The 14,039-nt window shown below is 44.6% G+C and overlaps 1 protein-coding gene across 1 annotated transcript in view; it reads right to left on the reverse strand.

The window, feature by feature from the left end:
* LOC144505124 (electrogenic sodium bicarbonate cotransporter 1-like) overlaps positions 1-14,039 on the reverse strand; it is a 102,926-nt gene that overhangs the window by 47,648 nt on the left and 41,239 nt on the right. The window contains exons 13-14 of the mRNA XM_078231014.1: positions 12,598-12,789; positions 5,907-6,020 (exon numbers count right to left, since the gene is read on the reverse strand). Coding sequence (XP_078087140.1) covers positions 5,907-6,020; positions 12,598-12,789 — 306 coding nt within the window. The remainder of the gene's footprint in view (positions 1-5,906; positions 6,021-12,597; positions 12,790-14,039) is intronic.

Genomic DNA, 14,039 nt, shown 5'->3' on the forward strand with positions numbered 1-14,039 from the left:
TCCTTCACCTTCATATGTCTATTTAGCTTTCTCTTAAATATATGTGTATTATTCATGTTAACAACTCCCGATGGGAGCGAGTTCTCACCATTCTTACGATTAAAAATGTTTCTTGTGAATTCTATATTGAATGAGAGAAAAATATTTTGCTAAATTTTCTGTAACTCAGACACTTCATATTAGTGAATAAATTATTGCTGTTCAAACATCAAAAATTTATGCATTAAAAATGGGGTTGTGTGATGGCAGAATTTAATATTGGTTTGGAGTACCTTATAATCAGCAGCTTAAAATAAAAACTGGTTATATTAAAAGTTTTGACAAAGAATTATTGCATTTGGGAAACGAAAGACCCCAAAGAGCTGTATAAGTTTCAATCTGGTAACCCAACTCGAAACTCACGTGATCATATAATTCAAAAAGAGTTGAGTTTCTAAACAAATGTAAAAAGGATTTAGCCAACTCCTTTATCAGGGAAACAATATCCTCTTTAAATTTATTACTGTTGCCAGTTGTAGTAATAACCAAGCCAAAATCCACTGAAGCTCTCATTACACAAGAATATACTCCTCAAATATTCGCCTGACAAATAAAATCTTCCATTATAACACAGCTTTTCTAGCTGCGTAAATCATCAATAATTATTAGTTGAGCATTGTGGTGTCAAACCAAGAAAACCCTGTCTATGCAATCCTTAAAAACAGACTTTTAAACATTCTCAAGGGATAGAAACTTGCCAGTTTGCCAGAACAGTGACTGACAGCAGTTTTAATATTTTGCAATCACATCTGAAAAACAAATGATATTGATTTGTGACTAGAATATCAAACTGGGAGTTTATCAAATTGATGAATTGGCTTTCTGTAACAGGATAAGCTCCTGGGAAAGCCAAGTGCAGTTCCCTTCGCAGTGCTGGCCGGAATCGCAGAATTGTTACAGCATAGAGGGAGGCCATTCAGCCCATCATGCCCATACTGGCTCTCCAAAAGAGTGCCATTCTCCCCCCCCATCTTCATTTCTGTAGAATACTTTTATATTTCAGCGAGATCCTTCACCAAACAAGTTTGCCCAGCTATTATTTTAAACTTACATTGATCAAAATAATCCCAGAACACAAATATGGCAATGTAATGATGTGGAGCCGTTAGGTCCAGAGAACGTTAATGTTCATAAAACACCAAACATTTACCCAAATACATTTTCACTAATAATTAATAATATAACAAATGTAATGTCAGAAACAGAGATGAGCAATGACATAAAAACACTTTATCCCGTAATTGGACAAATTCACAGTCGGCACTGAATTGTTCGGAGTGAAATGCACTGGAAATGTATCCCATGGACCTGATTGCTAATCATTCAGTGCATTCTACTACAGAGCAAAATACTGGCCACGATCTAGTGGCTCTGCACAAATCCTGTAATGGTGCCAAGTCTCATGAGAGGGCCAAAGCTGGATTAGCACTGGCTTGATTTCAGTTTGTAACCTTCCCTGCCTCCATTGGTGACGTGATAAGATGATTTCCATACATTTTAATAAATTAATATGTACTTACCAGCCGTGATACCCTAACATCCACCCACGCCTTATCTCCTCACCCAGTCGATATGACATCACGTTGCCGTGAATCACTACTGGTTTTCAAAAATGATAAGCAGTCATGGTGATCACACTGGGGGCGCAGAGGTAACCTTAGCCCCCTGGTGGTGAGGCACATGGCTGAGCAGTGCCCTGACACTGCCTCCTGGCAGTGCCAGCCTGGGCAGTACAAACCTGGCAGTGCCAGGGGTGTGCCCCCTGCAGAGTCCCATTAAGGGAATTCCCTTTGTGTGTGGTGGGGGTGGGGGGTAGGGGAGAGCCCCAGTGCCTATGAAGGAGAGGGCAATGTTGGCATTATGGCGGGAGATTGGGAATGTATGTTGGTGCTGTGGTGGGGGGGAGGGATGCCCCGATGCTTGGGGGATCCCGATTTCCTGGAGGTGTAGGGGGAATGGAGCCTTTTAATTAATTCAGAGACTGGCCTTGCCGGCATCTTTAGACCCCTCCCCTTCAGCTGACGGTGTAAATCTCACTTCTCCTTTTAAAATGCACAGAGCCTTGCTCAATGCTGCCAGAAAAGACGGCTGTGAAACCTGCAAGCTTCACACTTGTTTTCTCGTATGACCCAACACTCTTTGCACTTTTGGGAAGATTCTGCTGACTACTTTTATGGAGTCATCACCTGAAAATGCAGAATGAATCTTTAGAATGCTCTACCCCAGAGGGCTGTGGAAGCTCATTCATTGGGTATGTTCAAGACAGAGATTGATAGGTTTGTAAGCACGAATGACATCAGCGGGTATGGGGATAATGCGGAAAAATGGCATTGGGGTAGATGATAAGCACTGATCAAGTTGAAAGGTGGAGCAGGCTCAAGGGGCTGAATGGACTACTTGTGCTCCTATGTCCTTAGAATCCATTCACCCACCTTCCCGCCCATCCGCCCACAATAAAAGACTGGACCTTGAAATACTTATCAGAATATGGCAGCTGGTGCCATATAAAGGGGACATGTTCTCTCTGACCCTGACTCCGCTCCACCCTGATGTAGTTCCCAGGGGATGCTGCACTACACATTTCTTTAACAGACAGTATCAGAAGAAGCCAGAGGAAATGTGCAGCAGCATCAAGTCGAGAGAATCATCATGGGCAGTAGCAATGTATGCAGCATTGCCACTGCTCAGAAGATTCAAGCTATTGTAATTTTTCATTGGAGGATATTGTAACCTGCAAGACAACATTTTACCCCATAGTTGATTTCTGTGAATGCATTGTTTTCTCAAAATGTTTTTTTTCCAGTATATTCTCCTACTTTTTTCAGTGGCCTATATTTATACACCAGCCACGGCTCCGTCGGTAGCATGCTCGCCTCTGAGGCACAAGGTTCCGGGTTCAGGTCCCTACTCCAGATCCTGAGCACAAAAATCAAGGCTGACACTCCAGTATAGTAATGAGGGAGTACTGCACTGTCCGAGATGCTGTCTTTTGGACGAGACAATGAACCAAGGGCTGCTCAGGAGGATGCAAAAGATCCCAAGGCATTATTTCAGAGAAGAATTGGGGAGTTATCCTTTGTCTTGGTCAATATTTATCCTTCGATCAACATCAAGAAAACAGATTATCTGATCATTGCCACATTGCTGTTGCTGGGATTTTATTGAATGTGAACTGGCTGCTGTGTTTACTACATTACACCAGTGACAACACCACAAAAAATATTTCATTGTCTTTAAAACACTTTGAGATGTCCAGTGGTTGTGAAAAGTGTTTTTTAAATGCATGTCTTTCTTTTTTGCTGTTAAGAGATTGGGGTAGTGTTGCTCCAAGAACATTGCCAATGCACCCTTTGGCCACCAGTTAGACACTGATGCTCACATTTATTACTTTGTGGGATTTTAATACATAAGAACATAAGAACTAGGAGCAGATTGCTCCAAGAAACAATCTCTAATACATTCAATGAACTCTCCCTCAAGGCTACTCTTGCCAACTTGATGAATCCATTATATGCGCATATTAAAATCACCTATGATTATTGCCATATTTTTCTTAGAAGCCCCCAATATTTCTTGCTTTTTACTGTGCCCCACTGCAGAACTACTGTTTGGGAACCGATAGATTACTCCCACCAAGGAATCTTTCGCTTGCTATTTCTTATTTCTATCTAGACTGATTCTATATCTTTATCTCCAGTAGTAATATAATTTCTCACAATAGCATTGATCCATTCCTTCACTAACAAAGCTACAGCACCTAATTTTCCTTCCTGTCTATCCTTCTGAAGTACTGACTACCCTTGGACATTCAATTCCCAGACCTGGTTCCCTTGTAACCACGTCTCAGTAATCACCACCAAATCATACCCCTTTGTCTCTATTTGCGTTGTTAACTCATTAACTTTGTTCCGAATGCTTCATGCATTCAGACACATCACCTTTAAGTTTGTTCTTTTATCAAATTTCCCCACTCTTGCATAATTCCCTGTTGCAAAACCATATTTAATTTTCTCTTGTAACTTAGTCCTTTATTTTCTCTCTGTAACATAAACATTCCTGTACAATGATTTATAGCTTTTCCTCTATTTTTTCTCAAACATTTCAACTCTGAATAACCCTTTCTCTGCTGCTTCGTCCTTAAATCTCTTTGCTCCATTCTGTTTGATCTCACATTTTTAACTCCTTCATTTGAATTTTTTTATTGTTAAACATCTGGAGTTTTAAAAAAAAATCATTTTTAGGTATGGGATTCAGTCAGCTTAATTTATTTATTCGTGTCACAAGTAGGCTTACATTAACACTGCAATTAATTTACTGTGAAAATTCCCTAGTCGCCACACTCCGGCGCCTGTTCGGGTACACTGAGGGAGAATTTAGCATGGCCAATGCACCCTAACCAGCACGTTTTTCAGACTGTGGGAGGAAACCGGAGCACCCGGAGGAAACCCACGCAGACACAGGGAGAACGTGCAAACTCCACACAGACAGTGACCCAAGCCGGGAATCGAACCCGGGTCCCTGGCGCTGTGAGGCAGCAGTGCTAACCACTGTGCCACCCTGTCACTCTACAGCTACATAGGGAAGTAGGTGAATTAAATTTGTATCTCATTTCAAAATGTATTTGACTTCATGCAGGATATATGTTAACTTAAATCACAAAAGCTTCATGATAACCTCAGCTAGAATTTGCCACATGGAAAAGCCATGTTGCTGGAGTCACAGGTAAGTCCAGAATATTAGGCATGGGGGAGAAAACCCACTAAAGGGAAAGTATTGTGGTGGAGGGGTTCCTCCGAAGGGCACAGGAGGAACAAATGAGGATCCCCCCATCCCCATTCCACATAAAAAACATGCGTCGCCACATAGCATGGACACCTCCAACCACTGAATAAATGTCAATGGCTAAGCAAGGAGGGAAGTGGGACTCAGTTGGACCAGGCCAGGAAGGCCTGATGCCTCTTCCCCGTTGCTTGTAAAATACCAACAGTGGTGGTAGGTGTTTTATGCTCCCCAACCCACTCCAAAGGGGGTGGGGGGCGGGGGGCTGGAGGGAGCAGGAGAGGGCATACAATTTCACTCCTTAACTTCAATTCCCATCGTCACTAGATATAGGAGAGGAAACAAAACCCAAAGCTCTCACTCGGAGTGCTATCCAGTATCTCATACTGCAAATCACACATTTGAAGGAGCGAGAGAGGATACGACCAAGCTTGCTTACGATGTTCTTTAAATAGCCTGCTGACATTCACTGTCTAGGTTCACTTACAAAGAATGGTCAGTGGAGGGCTGCTGACACCCCTAAAACCGTACTTCAAAGAAAAGCAGGAGAAATAAATAAATTCAGTCATGTATTTTGAGAAGTGCAATCTTGCATCACAATTGAAAGAATGGACAATGGGGTGAAGTAGATTGAAGAAACAAAGTAGCACTTGTGACTATGATGTAGGAACATTGGTGTACACTCAAGTTCGGCACCCAATAAATGATTCAAGGGGCAATCGAATTCTTTCCCAATAAATTATCTAATAAATAAATAAAGTGGCACGGTGGCACAGTGGTTAGCACTGCTGCCTCACAGCGCCTGGGACCCGGGTTCGATTCCTGGCTTGGGTCACTGTCTGTGTGGAGTTTGTATGTTCTCCCCGTGTCTGCGTGGATTTCCTCCGGATGTTCCGGTTTCCTCCCACAGTCTGAAAGACGTGCTGGTTAGGGTGCAATGACCCGAACAGGTGCCAGACTGTGACGACTAGGGGAATTTCACAGTAACTTCACTGCAGTGTTAATGTAAGCCTTACTTGTGACTAATAAATTAAGTTTAACTTTAAATAATTAGATAATACAAACAATTACAGTTCATGTTCACAAACCTTAAGCTCACTCGGCACAATGAGTTTTGGGGTATCCGCGCCAACTAGAATATCAACTCCACAGAAGATCAGTATTGTCAAGATGATGGAAAAATCACTGATAAGTTTCCTGACCTAAGGAAGAAATTAGTAAATTATAAAACTATCATATAACAGAGCCATTTTACATGGTTTCATTTGGACCAACTGATCCAACGCAAGTAAACATTGTGATAATGGGTCATTTGTCTACACTTCCCCTTTAAGTTGTAAACACAAAGTTAAACAAGTACAATAATTAATGTAAATCATCTATATCTAAATGACATGATGATAAGCGGGAATACTGAAGGTTATTTATGGATAACCATGCACAGTTTTAAACTGGCAAAAGGCAAATTTAAAAATAATGCCGAGAAGTTCTTGGTGTGGACAGAACTTAGCACGTGGAATGGGCTCCAAGCAGGGACAAAAACCTTGGGTCTATTTAAGAGACAGTTCGATGTCCTGATGGGAAGACAGTTGATTTTTCTGGAAGGATGATCTCATGTAGGTTGAATGCTCTCCCCATCCATATTTATCCTGTGACCTTTCCAATTTGAGACAAAAAGTACAACTATTTTCAATGTGGGAATTGAATAGCCAGAGAGTTAACAAACGTTTTGTTCCAGGTTTGAGAATAGTTAACCACAATTTATTGCGAGACTCAGCACCACATGATTATTTCAGTCTGATTTTTCAATCAGGAAAAAAGTAAGTTGCAGCTGCTTCAAATAATTTTAGTGCCCTCTCAGAGAGATTATAAAATATAGCCAAACACCATGACAATGTAAATCTCTGCTGTGTGTTTGCCAATGCTGAGATACGAAAGGAGGCTTCCACCTTTCACATTCCTGGACCAGTCTAAAGTTTGATTCCTGCTTCAAAATCATCTCAATGTCATACGAAAGCTGACCAGAGGAACTAGCTTCATCAGGGGGCAGCACGGTGACTAGGCTGGCACGGTGGCACAGTGGTTAGCACTTCTGCTTCACAGCGCCAGGGACCCGGGTTCAATTCCCGGCTGTGCGGAGTCTGCACGTCTCCCCTTGTCCGCGTGGGTTTCCTCCGGATGCTCCGGTTTCCTCCCAAAGCCCGAAAGATGTGCTGATTAGGTGCATTGGCCGTGTTAAATTCTCCCTCCATGTACCCGAACAGGCACCAGAGTGTGGTGACTAGGAGATTTTCACAGTAACTTCATTGCAGTGTTAATGTAAGCCTGCTTGTGACACTAGTAAATAAGTAAAGTAGAATCCCAGCACAAGAAGGCACATCCTGTAATGTTGTGAGCCCAAAGCAATTCTATCCTCATCTGACATTCGCACACACCAGTTTCCAGCAGGAGTTGTGGAAAGTGATCAGGAATGAGAATACTGCATGACTTTCCCCTGCCCCCACTGCACCTTTGGGAAAGTTTGGAGCCTCTCCTCCAGCTGGAATGGGATGCAAAAAATTACGTCACCAAAGTTGCTTCCAAACAAATCAGTCAGCCTTCTCCCAAAAAAATCTTAAGTGCCCAATGGGTGGGAAAATGGGAGATTTTACTGCCCATTTTTTGGGCGTATTTACCTGAATGAATCTCTGACACAGCGTGCCTCAGAGGGATTCATGCTGGTAAGTAGGGGCAGAGCCTCATCCTATCCGAGAGACCAGCAGCATAGTGCTGAATGGGTCACTGCGCACGTGTTGATCTGTCAGTGGAGGGATTGGCGCATGTGCACTACCCGCCCACCCCAAATCATCAGCCTCATGATCACTGACATTCCAATATCTTTCTAGGCCCTTTTCCCTGATCGCTGGCCTACCGGAACCACCCCGGACCAGACCTGATCTTCCCCGATGGGAAGTCCGGATTGACTCCTCACTCCCTCCCCCGCCGACCCCATTGCAGAGTGGCAGGGGGTCACCCCCCACCGTCGATCACCCCCAAAGGCCCCACCCTACCAGTATGCCTGCCCCTCTGGCCCCACCCCTTTGGCATTACCCAGTGCTCGGTGAACTGCCAAGATGCCAGGCTGGCACTGCCCAAGGGGCAACATCCTTGCACCCGACCTCCTGGGGGGGGGCCTCAATGGCCTCTGTCCCCGCCAGCGGGGTGAGCACACCTATTCCCTGTTGGTGGGTAGCTGTTGTAAACCCTGTCCCAAAGTGAAAGTGAAATTTTAATATGCTAATCAGCTCCGCGCCAGAAATTTAAAAAAAGGCCTGGGAGCCTCGGGCTCTGCCAGACACCGGTCGTGATCCCACTAAAGGCCCCTGCTGATATCTCCTGGTCCACTGCACTACTCGAGCATCGCTGCTGGCTGGGAGAATCCCAGCCTTAGATTTTACAGTCCGCCAGCAATATGAATTCAACTGGGTTTCGTGACTCCACGACTTACTGGATTCAGTGGTGGAGTCATACGGACAAGGAAGGTTTGATAAACCTGGACACCAATATGTAAGCCCTGCCCCCATTGCAGGAGGTCATGGCTAAGTTAAACAGTAAAAAAGGGGAACAATCCTGGAGTGATTGTCCTTTAGGGCAACACAGCAGAAAAGGGTCACCTGGCATGTGTGTCTAATTGGGACTCAGAGTGGATAATCACCACAGGGGCTGAAGCCCTCTTCGGCCAGGAGACATGTAGGGAGCTAGCTGCAGCTGTGTGGCTGCTGAATGCTTCTTATTAATAAATCCTTTTTGTGTCCATTAATGGAGTCTCTGAAAGTGCATCTTTACATATCCCCCAACCTGCCAAATGGGTGAGTTGCTATTTTTACAGCAGCAGGTAATGAGGTGCGCAAGTGTTCAGTCTTTGTGAGGCTGCATTATTGAAATCAATTGCACTGTGTGGGCTTGAGTCTGATTTAAAACTAATTACTGCCAACTGGGTTTCCTAAGTGCTGGGGAAACCTGGCAGCAAAATCAAGAGCTGCTGTCTCCAGAACGCTTCACCAAGGTCTCGCTGTCCCTGGCCTGAACACGTTTCCCCTGTGCGATTGAGCTCCCCTGCACCCAACCTCTTAACTATGGGGACACTAATCTCAGCGAGCGGAAAGAAGATGGTAGCAGTGCTGCAATTACTTTCAAAGTTCAATGTTCCTGCCCCAGGTCACCCTGTAGTGACCCCTGCTGGAAGTGAGCTTGTGAGAGAATCTCAGATGAGCATAACAGCAGATTCTGCTGATACTTAACTTCAAAGGTTAAACATAAGAGATAAATAACAAGAGGCCAGAAGAAATTATTTTATATGAGTGTTATGGGGTAGAGTCTTCACTTCCAGGGTCATTGGTAGAGAGACACTATGGTAGGAATTTCAACTCATCAAGGCCTGACAGGAACAGGACAGGTGCATGGATAAAAGTACTATGCAAAGATTTTACTGCGCCATTCCTTCTTGATACCAACCCACTGTTATTTTAACCAATCCATAATTTTAAGTAGGAGCTTCATTAAAGAAGCAAATCAAAGTTCTCTCATGTCATTTGGAACTCAATGACAATCTACTGAATGCAGATGGCCTCTTCAGTAGAATCTGGCAGGGAAGACAAAGCCCTTAAGGCATGTCGGAAACTTACCTTAGTGGAGCCCAGGGCTCCCAATAATCTTCCCACATGCTACTATATATTGTTCAATCTGTAAAGATCTGTGCATAGCTAGGAACTAATGTGTCATGTTGTAAGTGTTCCAGGGGGCCATATTTCACAGCTGCACAAGAGAGTGAAGTGATTTGCACACAGTTCAATCTGGTTCTTCTTTTAATCAAGACAGCATGGCAAAATTAAACATAAAGAGTTTGATTTTTGCAAACTTCATGTACGATTATTAAGAACATCTGGGAGCCAAAAGACAACAAGAACACATAGCACATGCAAAACAGTTGCATTTGCCCCTGTCCCCAGCTTAGTGCTGCATGCAGACACCATAATTTTGACCAAACCAGCCAGCTGCTTCTTTTTGCCCATTTCTGACAGATAGTTGGCCAATATAATGGAAAGTAAGGCCACTCAGAAGTACCATATTTCAAATGAGGAGTTCAATTGAAGACCCGTCTGCTCTTCTCAGGGGGGATTAAAAGATCCCATGGCACTGTTACAAAGGGTAGGGGAGTTACCCCCAGGATCTTGGCTAATATTTATTGCTATGTTGTAATTTTCTATCACTATTATGGAGAGAAATCCATTCCCTCCTGATATATTAAAGAATTTTACCTTTGATGAAGGAGCATCTCCACCTATTTATCAAATTTCATTCATAGGTACTCAGATCACATCAGGAGGTTTTTATCCAGAACCAAATATTAGATTTTGATTCAACGGCCCTGATTTTAATTCCCTCCACCATGTCAGGAAACCAGAAGAAAGCAGGTCAAATGAAAGCAGTGACTCAACTTCTCTAATCCAACCTTCCCACTCTGTCATAATCTTAACCTACACTTTTGAGAAGGTGAGCACGACACCCACAGGAAAGCAACAGGATCCTTTCTTCAAATATGTACATTGGGTTCAAAGGTAACTTCAGGACCTGATTTGCTATTTGAATTGAAGATTTGAGTCAGGTATTAGGTAGATTCTAAAGTTTTATTTTCGGTTTCTTTATCAGTTTAAGTTTATTTATTAGTGTCACAAGTAGGCTTACATTAACACTGCAATGAAGTTACTGTGGGTACACCAAGGGAGAATTTAGCATGGCCAATGCACCTAACCAGTACGTCTTTCGGACTGTGAGAGGAAACTGGAGCACTCGGAGGAAACCCACGCAGACACTGGGAGAACATGCAGACTCCACACAGACAGTGACCCAAGCCAGGAATCGAACCCAGGTCCCTGGCGCAGTGAGGCAGCAGTGCTAACCACTGTACACAAACACACGCACACGCGTGCATGCGCACGCACATGCACACCCTAGTGACCGCTGGAAAAAGTTCCCGAGGGACTAGTGCTGCCAACCCAAAGGAAAACAAAAACAGTGAAACGGGGAAGTAAGAATACTGGTCTGAACTGTTCTGGTACACTTTAAAATGGAACACCAGTAAAGTGGGAAATAAGAATACTGGTCCAAACCGGTTTTTCCTTTTGGGAAATTTCTTCTCCTGCTGGCAGGCCAGATAGTCTGGGTATATTTATGTAAACGTAGGTCAGCCATCAAGATTGGCCAGGCCTACAGGTCCGAGACTCCCCGGCTGCACTGTCTCCTTCGAGCATCACGCACACAGTTAAATCGCAGCCAATTGATTTTGTTTTCCCTCTCCCAACCAGCTGGTCTTGGTGAAACATGAACTCTGCTACGCAGAATCTCTGAGCCCTTCGTTGCTAATATTAGCTTTTTGACAGTCAAATGACTGGTCTTTAGGTATTTTTAGCTTCAGGAGTGCCGAGAGGCATATTGCTTTCAACAACGTCCAACATGCATGTTCTCGCCCAGCTGCACTGGCTTTTAAAGTGGGTTCAGTGGATCATTTGCCTGGCAGTTTCTGTTGGCTCTCATTTTATCTCAGCAAGTTGAAATGCTGCGGGCAGGGGGGCTGACGGGGGAGGGAGGGGGATTTTCAGGGTGCATTCGACTTGGATACATGTCCCGTTATGGTCTGATTCTCTCCTGATAGGACCATAATAGGATTTGCAACAGGGAGATCTCTGTTTGAGATCTATCCTCGTCCCCCCCCCCCCCCCCCCCCCCCCACCTCTGCTGGCACCAGAAGAGTGTGAAACTGATTACCATGATATTGACTAAATTTAATATAATTAAATGGCTTGCTTCTGGGAGTGCTGAATGTCACGCCGCTGCGAATCACTACTTTCGGACTGTGAGAGGAAACAGGAGCACCCGGAGGAAACCCACGCAGACATGGTGAGAACATGCAGACTCCACACAGACAGTGACCCAAGCCAGGAATCGAACCCAGGTTCCTGGCGCAGTGAGGCAGCAGTGCTAATCACTGTACACAAACACATGCATACGCGTGCATGCGCACGCACACGCACACCCTAGTGACCGCTGGAAAAAGTTCCCCAGTTGAGATGACTGCATCGGGTGGGGCAAAGGTCAGTGCAGCTCCCTCCTCTCCCGCCCCCGGGGTGGTCAGGGACATGGCTAGGAAGTGTCCTGTCCCAGGGAGTGAGTTCGGGGCCTCTAGGGAACCCCTTTGGCAGGGGGAGGGGTGCGGGGGAACATTTAATAGCGGGGAGTGAGGGGGTGGAGGGACATGGGGGAGGGAGATGTATAGCCGGGGGGGGGGGGGGGGGGTTGCCCCTCTGTGGTCAATGGGTTGGGCCTGGGTAAGATGCTCTTTCAGAGAGTTGGTGCAAACTCGGTGTGCCGAATGGCCTCCTTCTGCACAGTAGGAATTCAACGGACGTCGGGGCGAGGGGTTGGGGTTGGTGAGGTTGACGATGGGGATGGAATGCCTGATGTTTCTTCAATGACAGCGATTAAGGAGCAGTGGGGGGGAGTGGGGGATGATGCTGGCGAGAATGGAAGGAGGTGGTGGGGGGGGGAGGGGGATGTCCTGAACATTTAATAGTGGGGAGTGAGGGGGTGGAGGGACATGGGGGAGGGAGATGTATAGCTGGGGGGTGGGGGGGGGGGCGGGGGTTGCCCCTCTGTGGTCAAGGGTTGGGCTTTGAAAATTAGGCACATTACTTGTTGCTGTGTAGACAGTCTGTTATGAAAAATGCAACAAATTGTACTTACTGCTGCTGGGAAGTATCTGCTTGTTTTAAAGTTCTTCAGTGACATGGAACAAACAAATGTACCAAAGAAAAGAATGAAGGAAATGAGTGCAATGTCTGGAATATAATCACAGGTTTCGCCCACAAGCTGTCCTCCAAACTTCAAACAGTCTTGCTTTGTAAGTGAGTTCCAGTTGACAGATTCCGTGTTGGACTGAAAGGAAAACACAGTTAAACAGGAATACCGAAACCTTGTGCAGATGTTTGCATATTTATCAAATATCTACAAGTCGTAAAAGATATAGATCTCCTTAATTGTCAAAACATTCTGTGTCCTATAGTTTAAAAGTCAGAAGAGGTTGTGCATGATATATTTCTTTCCAAGATGCTGGCATTACCCTGAACTAGAAACATGACAAAGCTCTGGAGTTGCACTGAAGACTCAGTGAGTAAATGCAGCAACTAGTGTGAAACAGATGGTCCCAGGTTTGATTTAGGATCCATGCTGAGTTCACCGATCTCAGTTGCAGCGACTTTAATGATGCTCGAGGTGGTTTAAACGTCTTCGGATTCAGAGAGGGATATCATCTGCAATTCCTCCCTCTGATTTCTGTTCAGTGGCATCTAATGGGAAGCATGCACGTGGGGACACCTGGTCAGAGTAATCTCAGGCTCAGTTATATTGCTGCCTTTTGTTCGATCACCAGCTAACTTTTTGGGCAACCTATCCCAAACAGTAGAACCTTACTGCCCTGCTCAGACTCCATTCCTGCACATCGCTACTTTAACTGGACCCTATTTTAGGCAGGAGAGTCGTTAATTTTGTTAATCATTTTTATATGACATAATTAGAACCCCAGTGACATTTTAACCAATGACTAACTTGGGTAGCCTCTGCAGCTACCACTCTCATTAAATCCTATTGGAGGGGTGGCAGGGTCAGGGGGCTTAAAACACAAGTTACACAGGACCGGGTGGAGGCTTGTTCCTTCAAGCCCTAAGTGGAAAATCTGGGATCATACTTTTCAACACTCCCCCTTTACTACCCATGAGAGCTTGACAAAACTTCCACCGCAACTCACATGAGTGTCATAGGTTGGTCTCCAGGCTATCTGCTCTTAATCTAATATTCCATTTGCCTTCCTAAACACTTGCTGTAACTGCACACTAACTTTATGTGATTTATGTGCTAGGACACCCAGATCCCTCTGTATAGTAGAATTTGCGGTCTTTCTCTATTTAAATAATATTTGATTTGATTTATTATTGTCATATGTATTGGGATGCAATGAAAAGTATTGTTTCTTGCGCGCTATACAGACAAAATCATACCGTTCATAGAGTACATGGGGGAGAAGGAAAGGAGAGGGTGCAGAATATAGTGTTACAGCCATAGCTAGGATGCAGAGAAAAATCAGCTTAATATATGGTAGCTTCATTCAAATGTCTGATGGCAGCAGGAAG

This window comes from Mustelus asterias, chromosome 16, assembly GCF_964213995.1.
Source record: "Mustelus asterias chromosome 16, sMusAst1.hap1.1, whole genome shotgun sequence".
In the NCBI taxonomy this organism is placed as follows: Eukaryota; Metazoa; Chordata; class Chondrichthyes; order Carcharhiniformes; family Triakidae; genus Mustelus; species Mustelus asterias.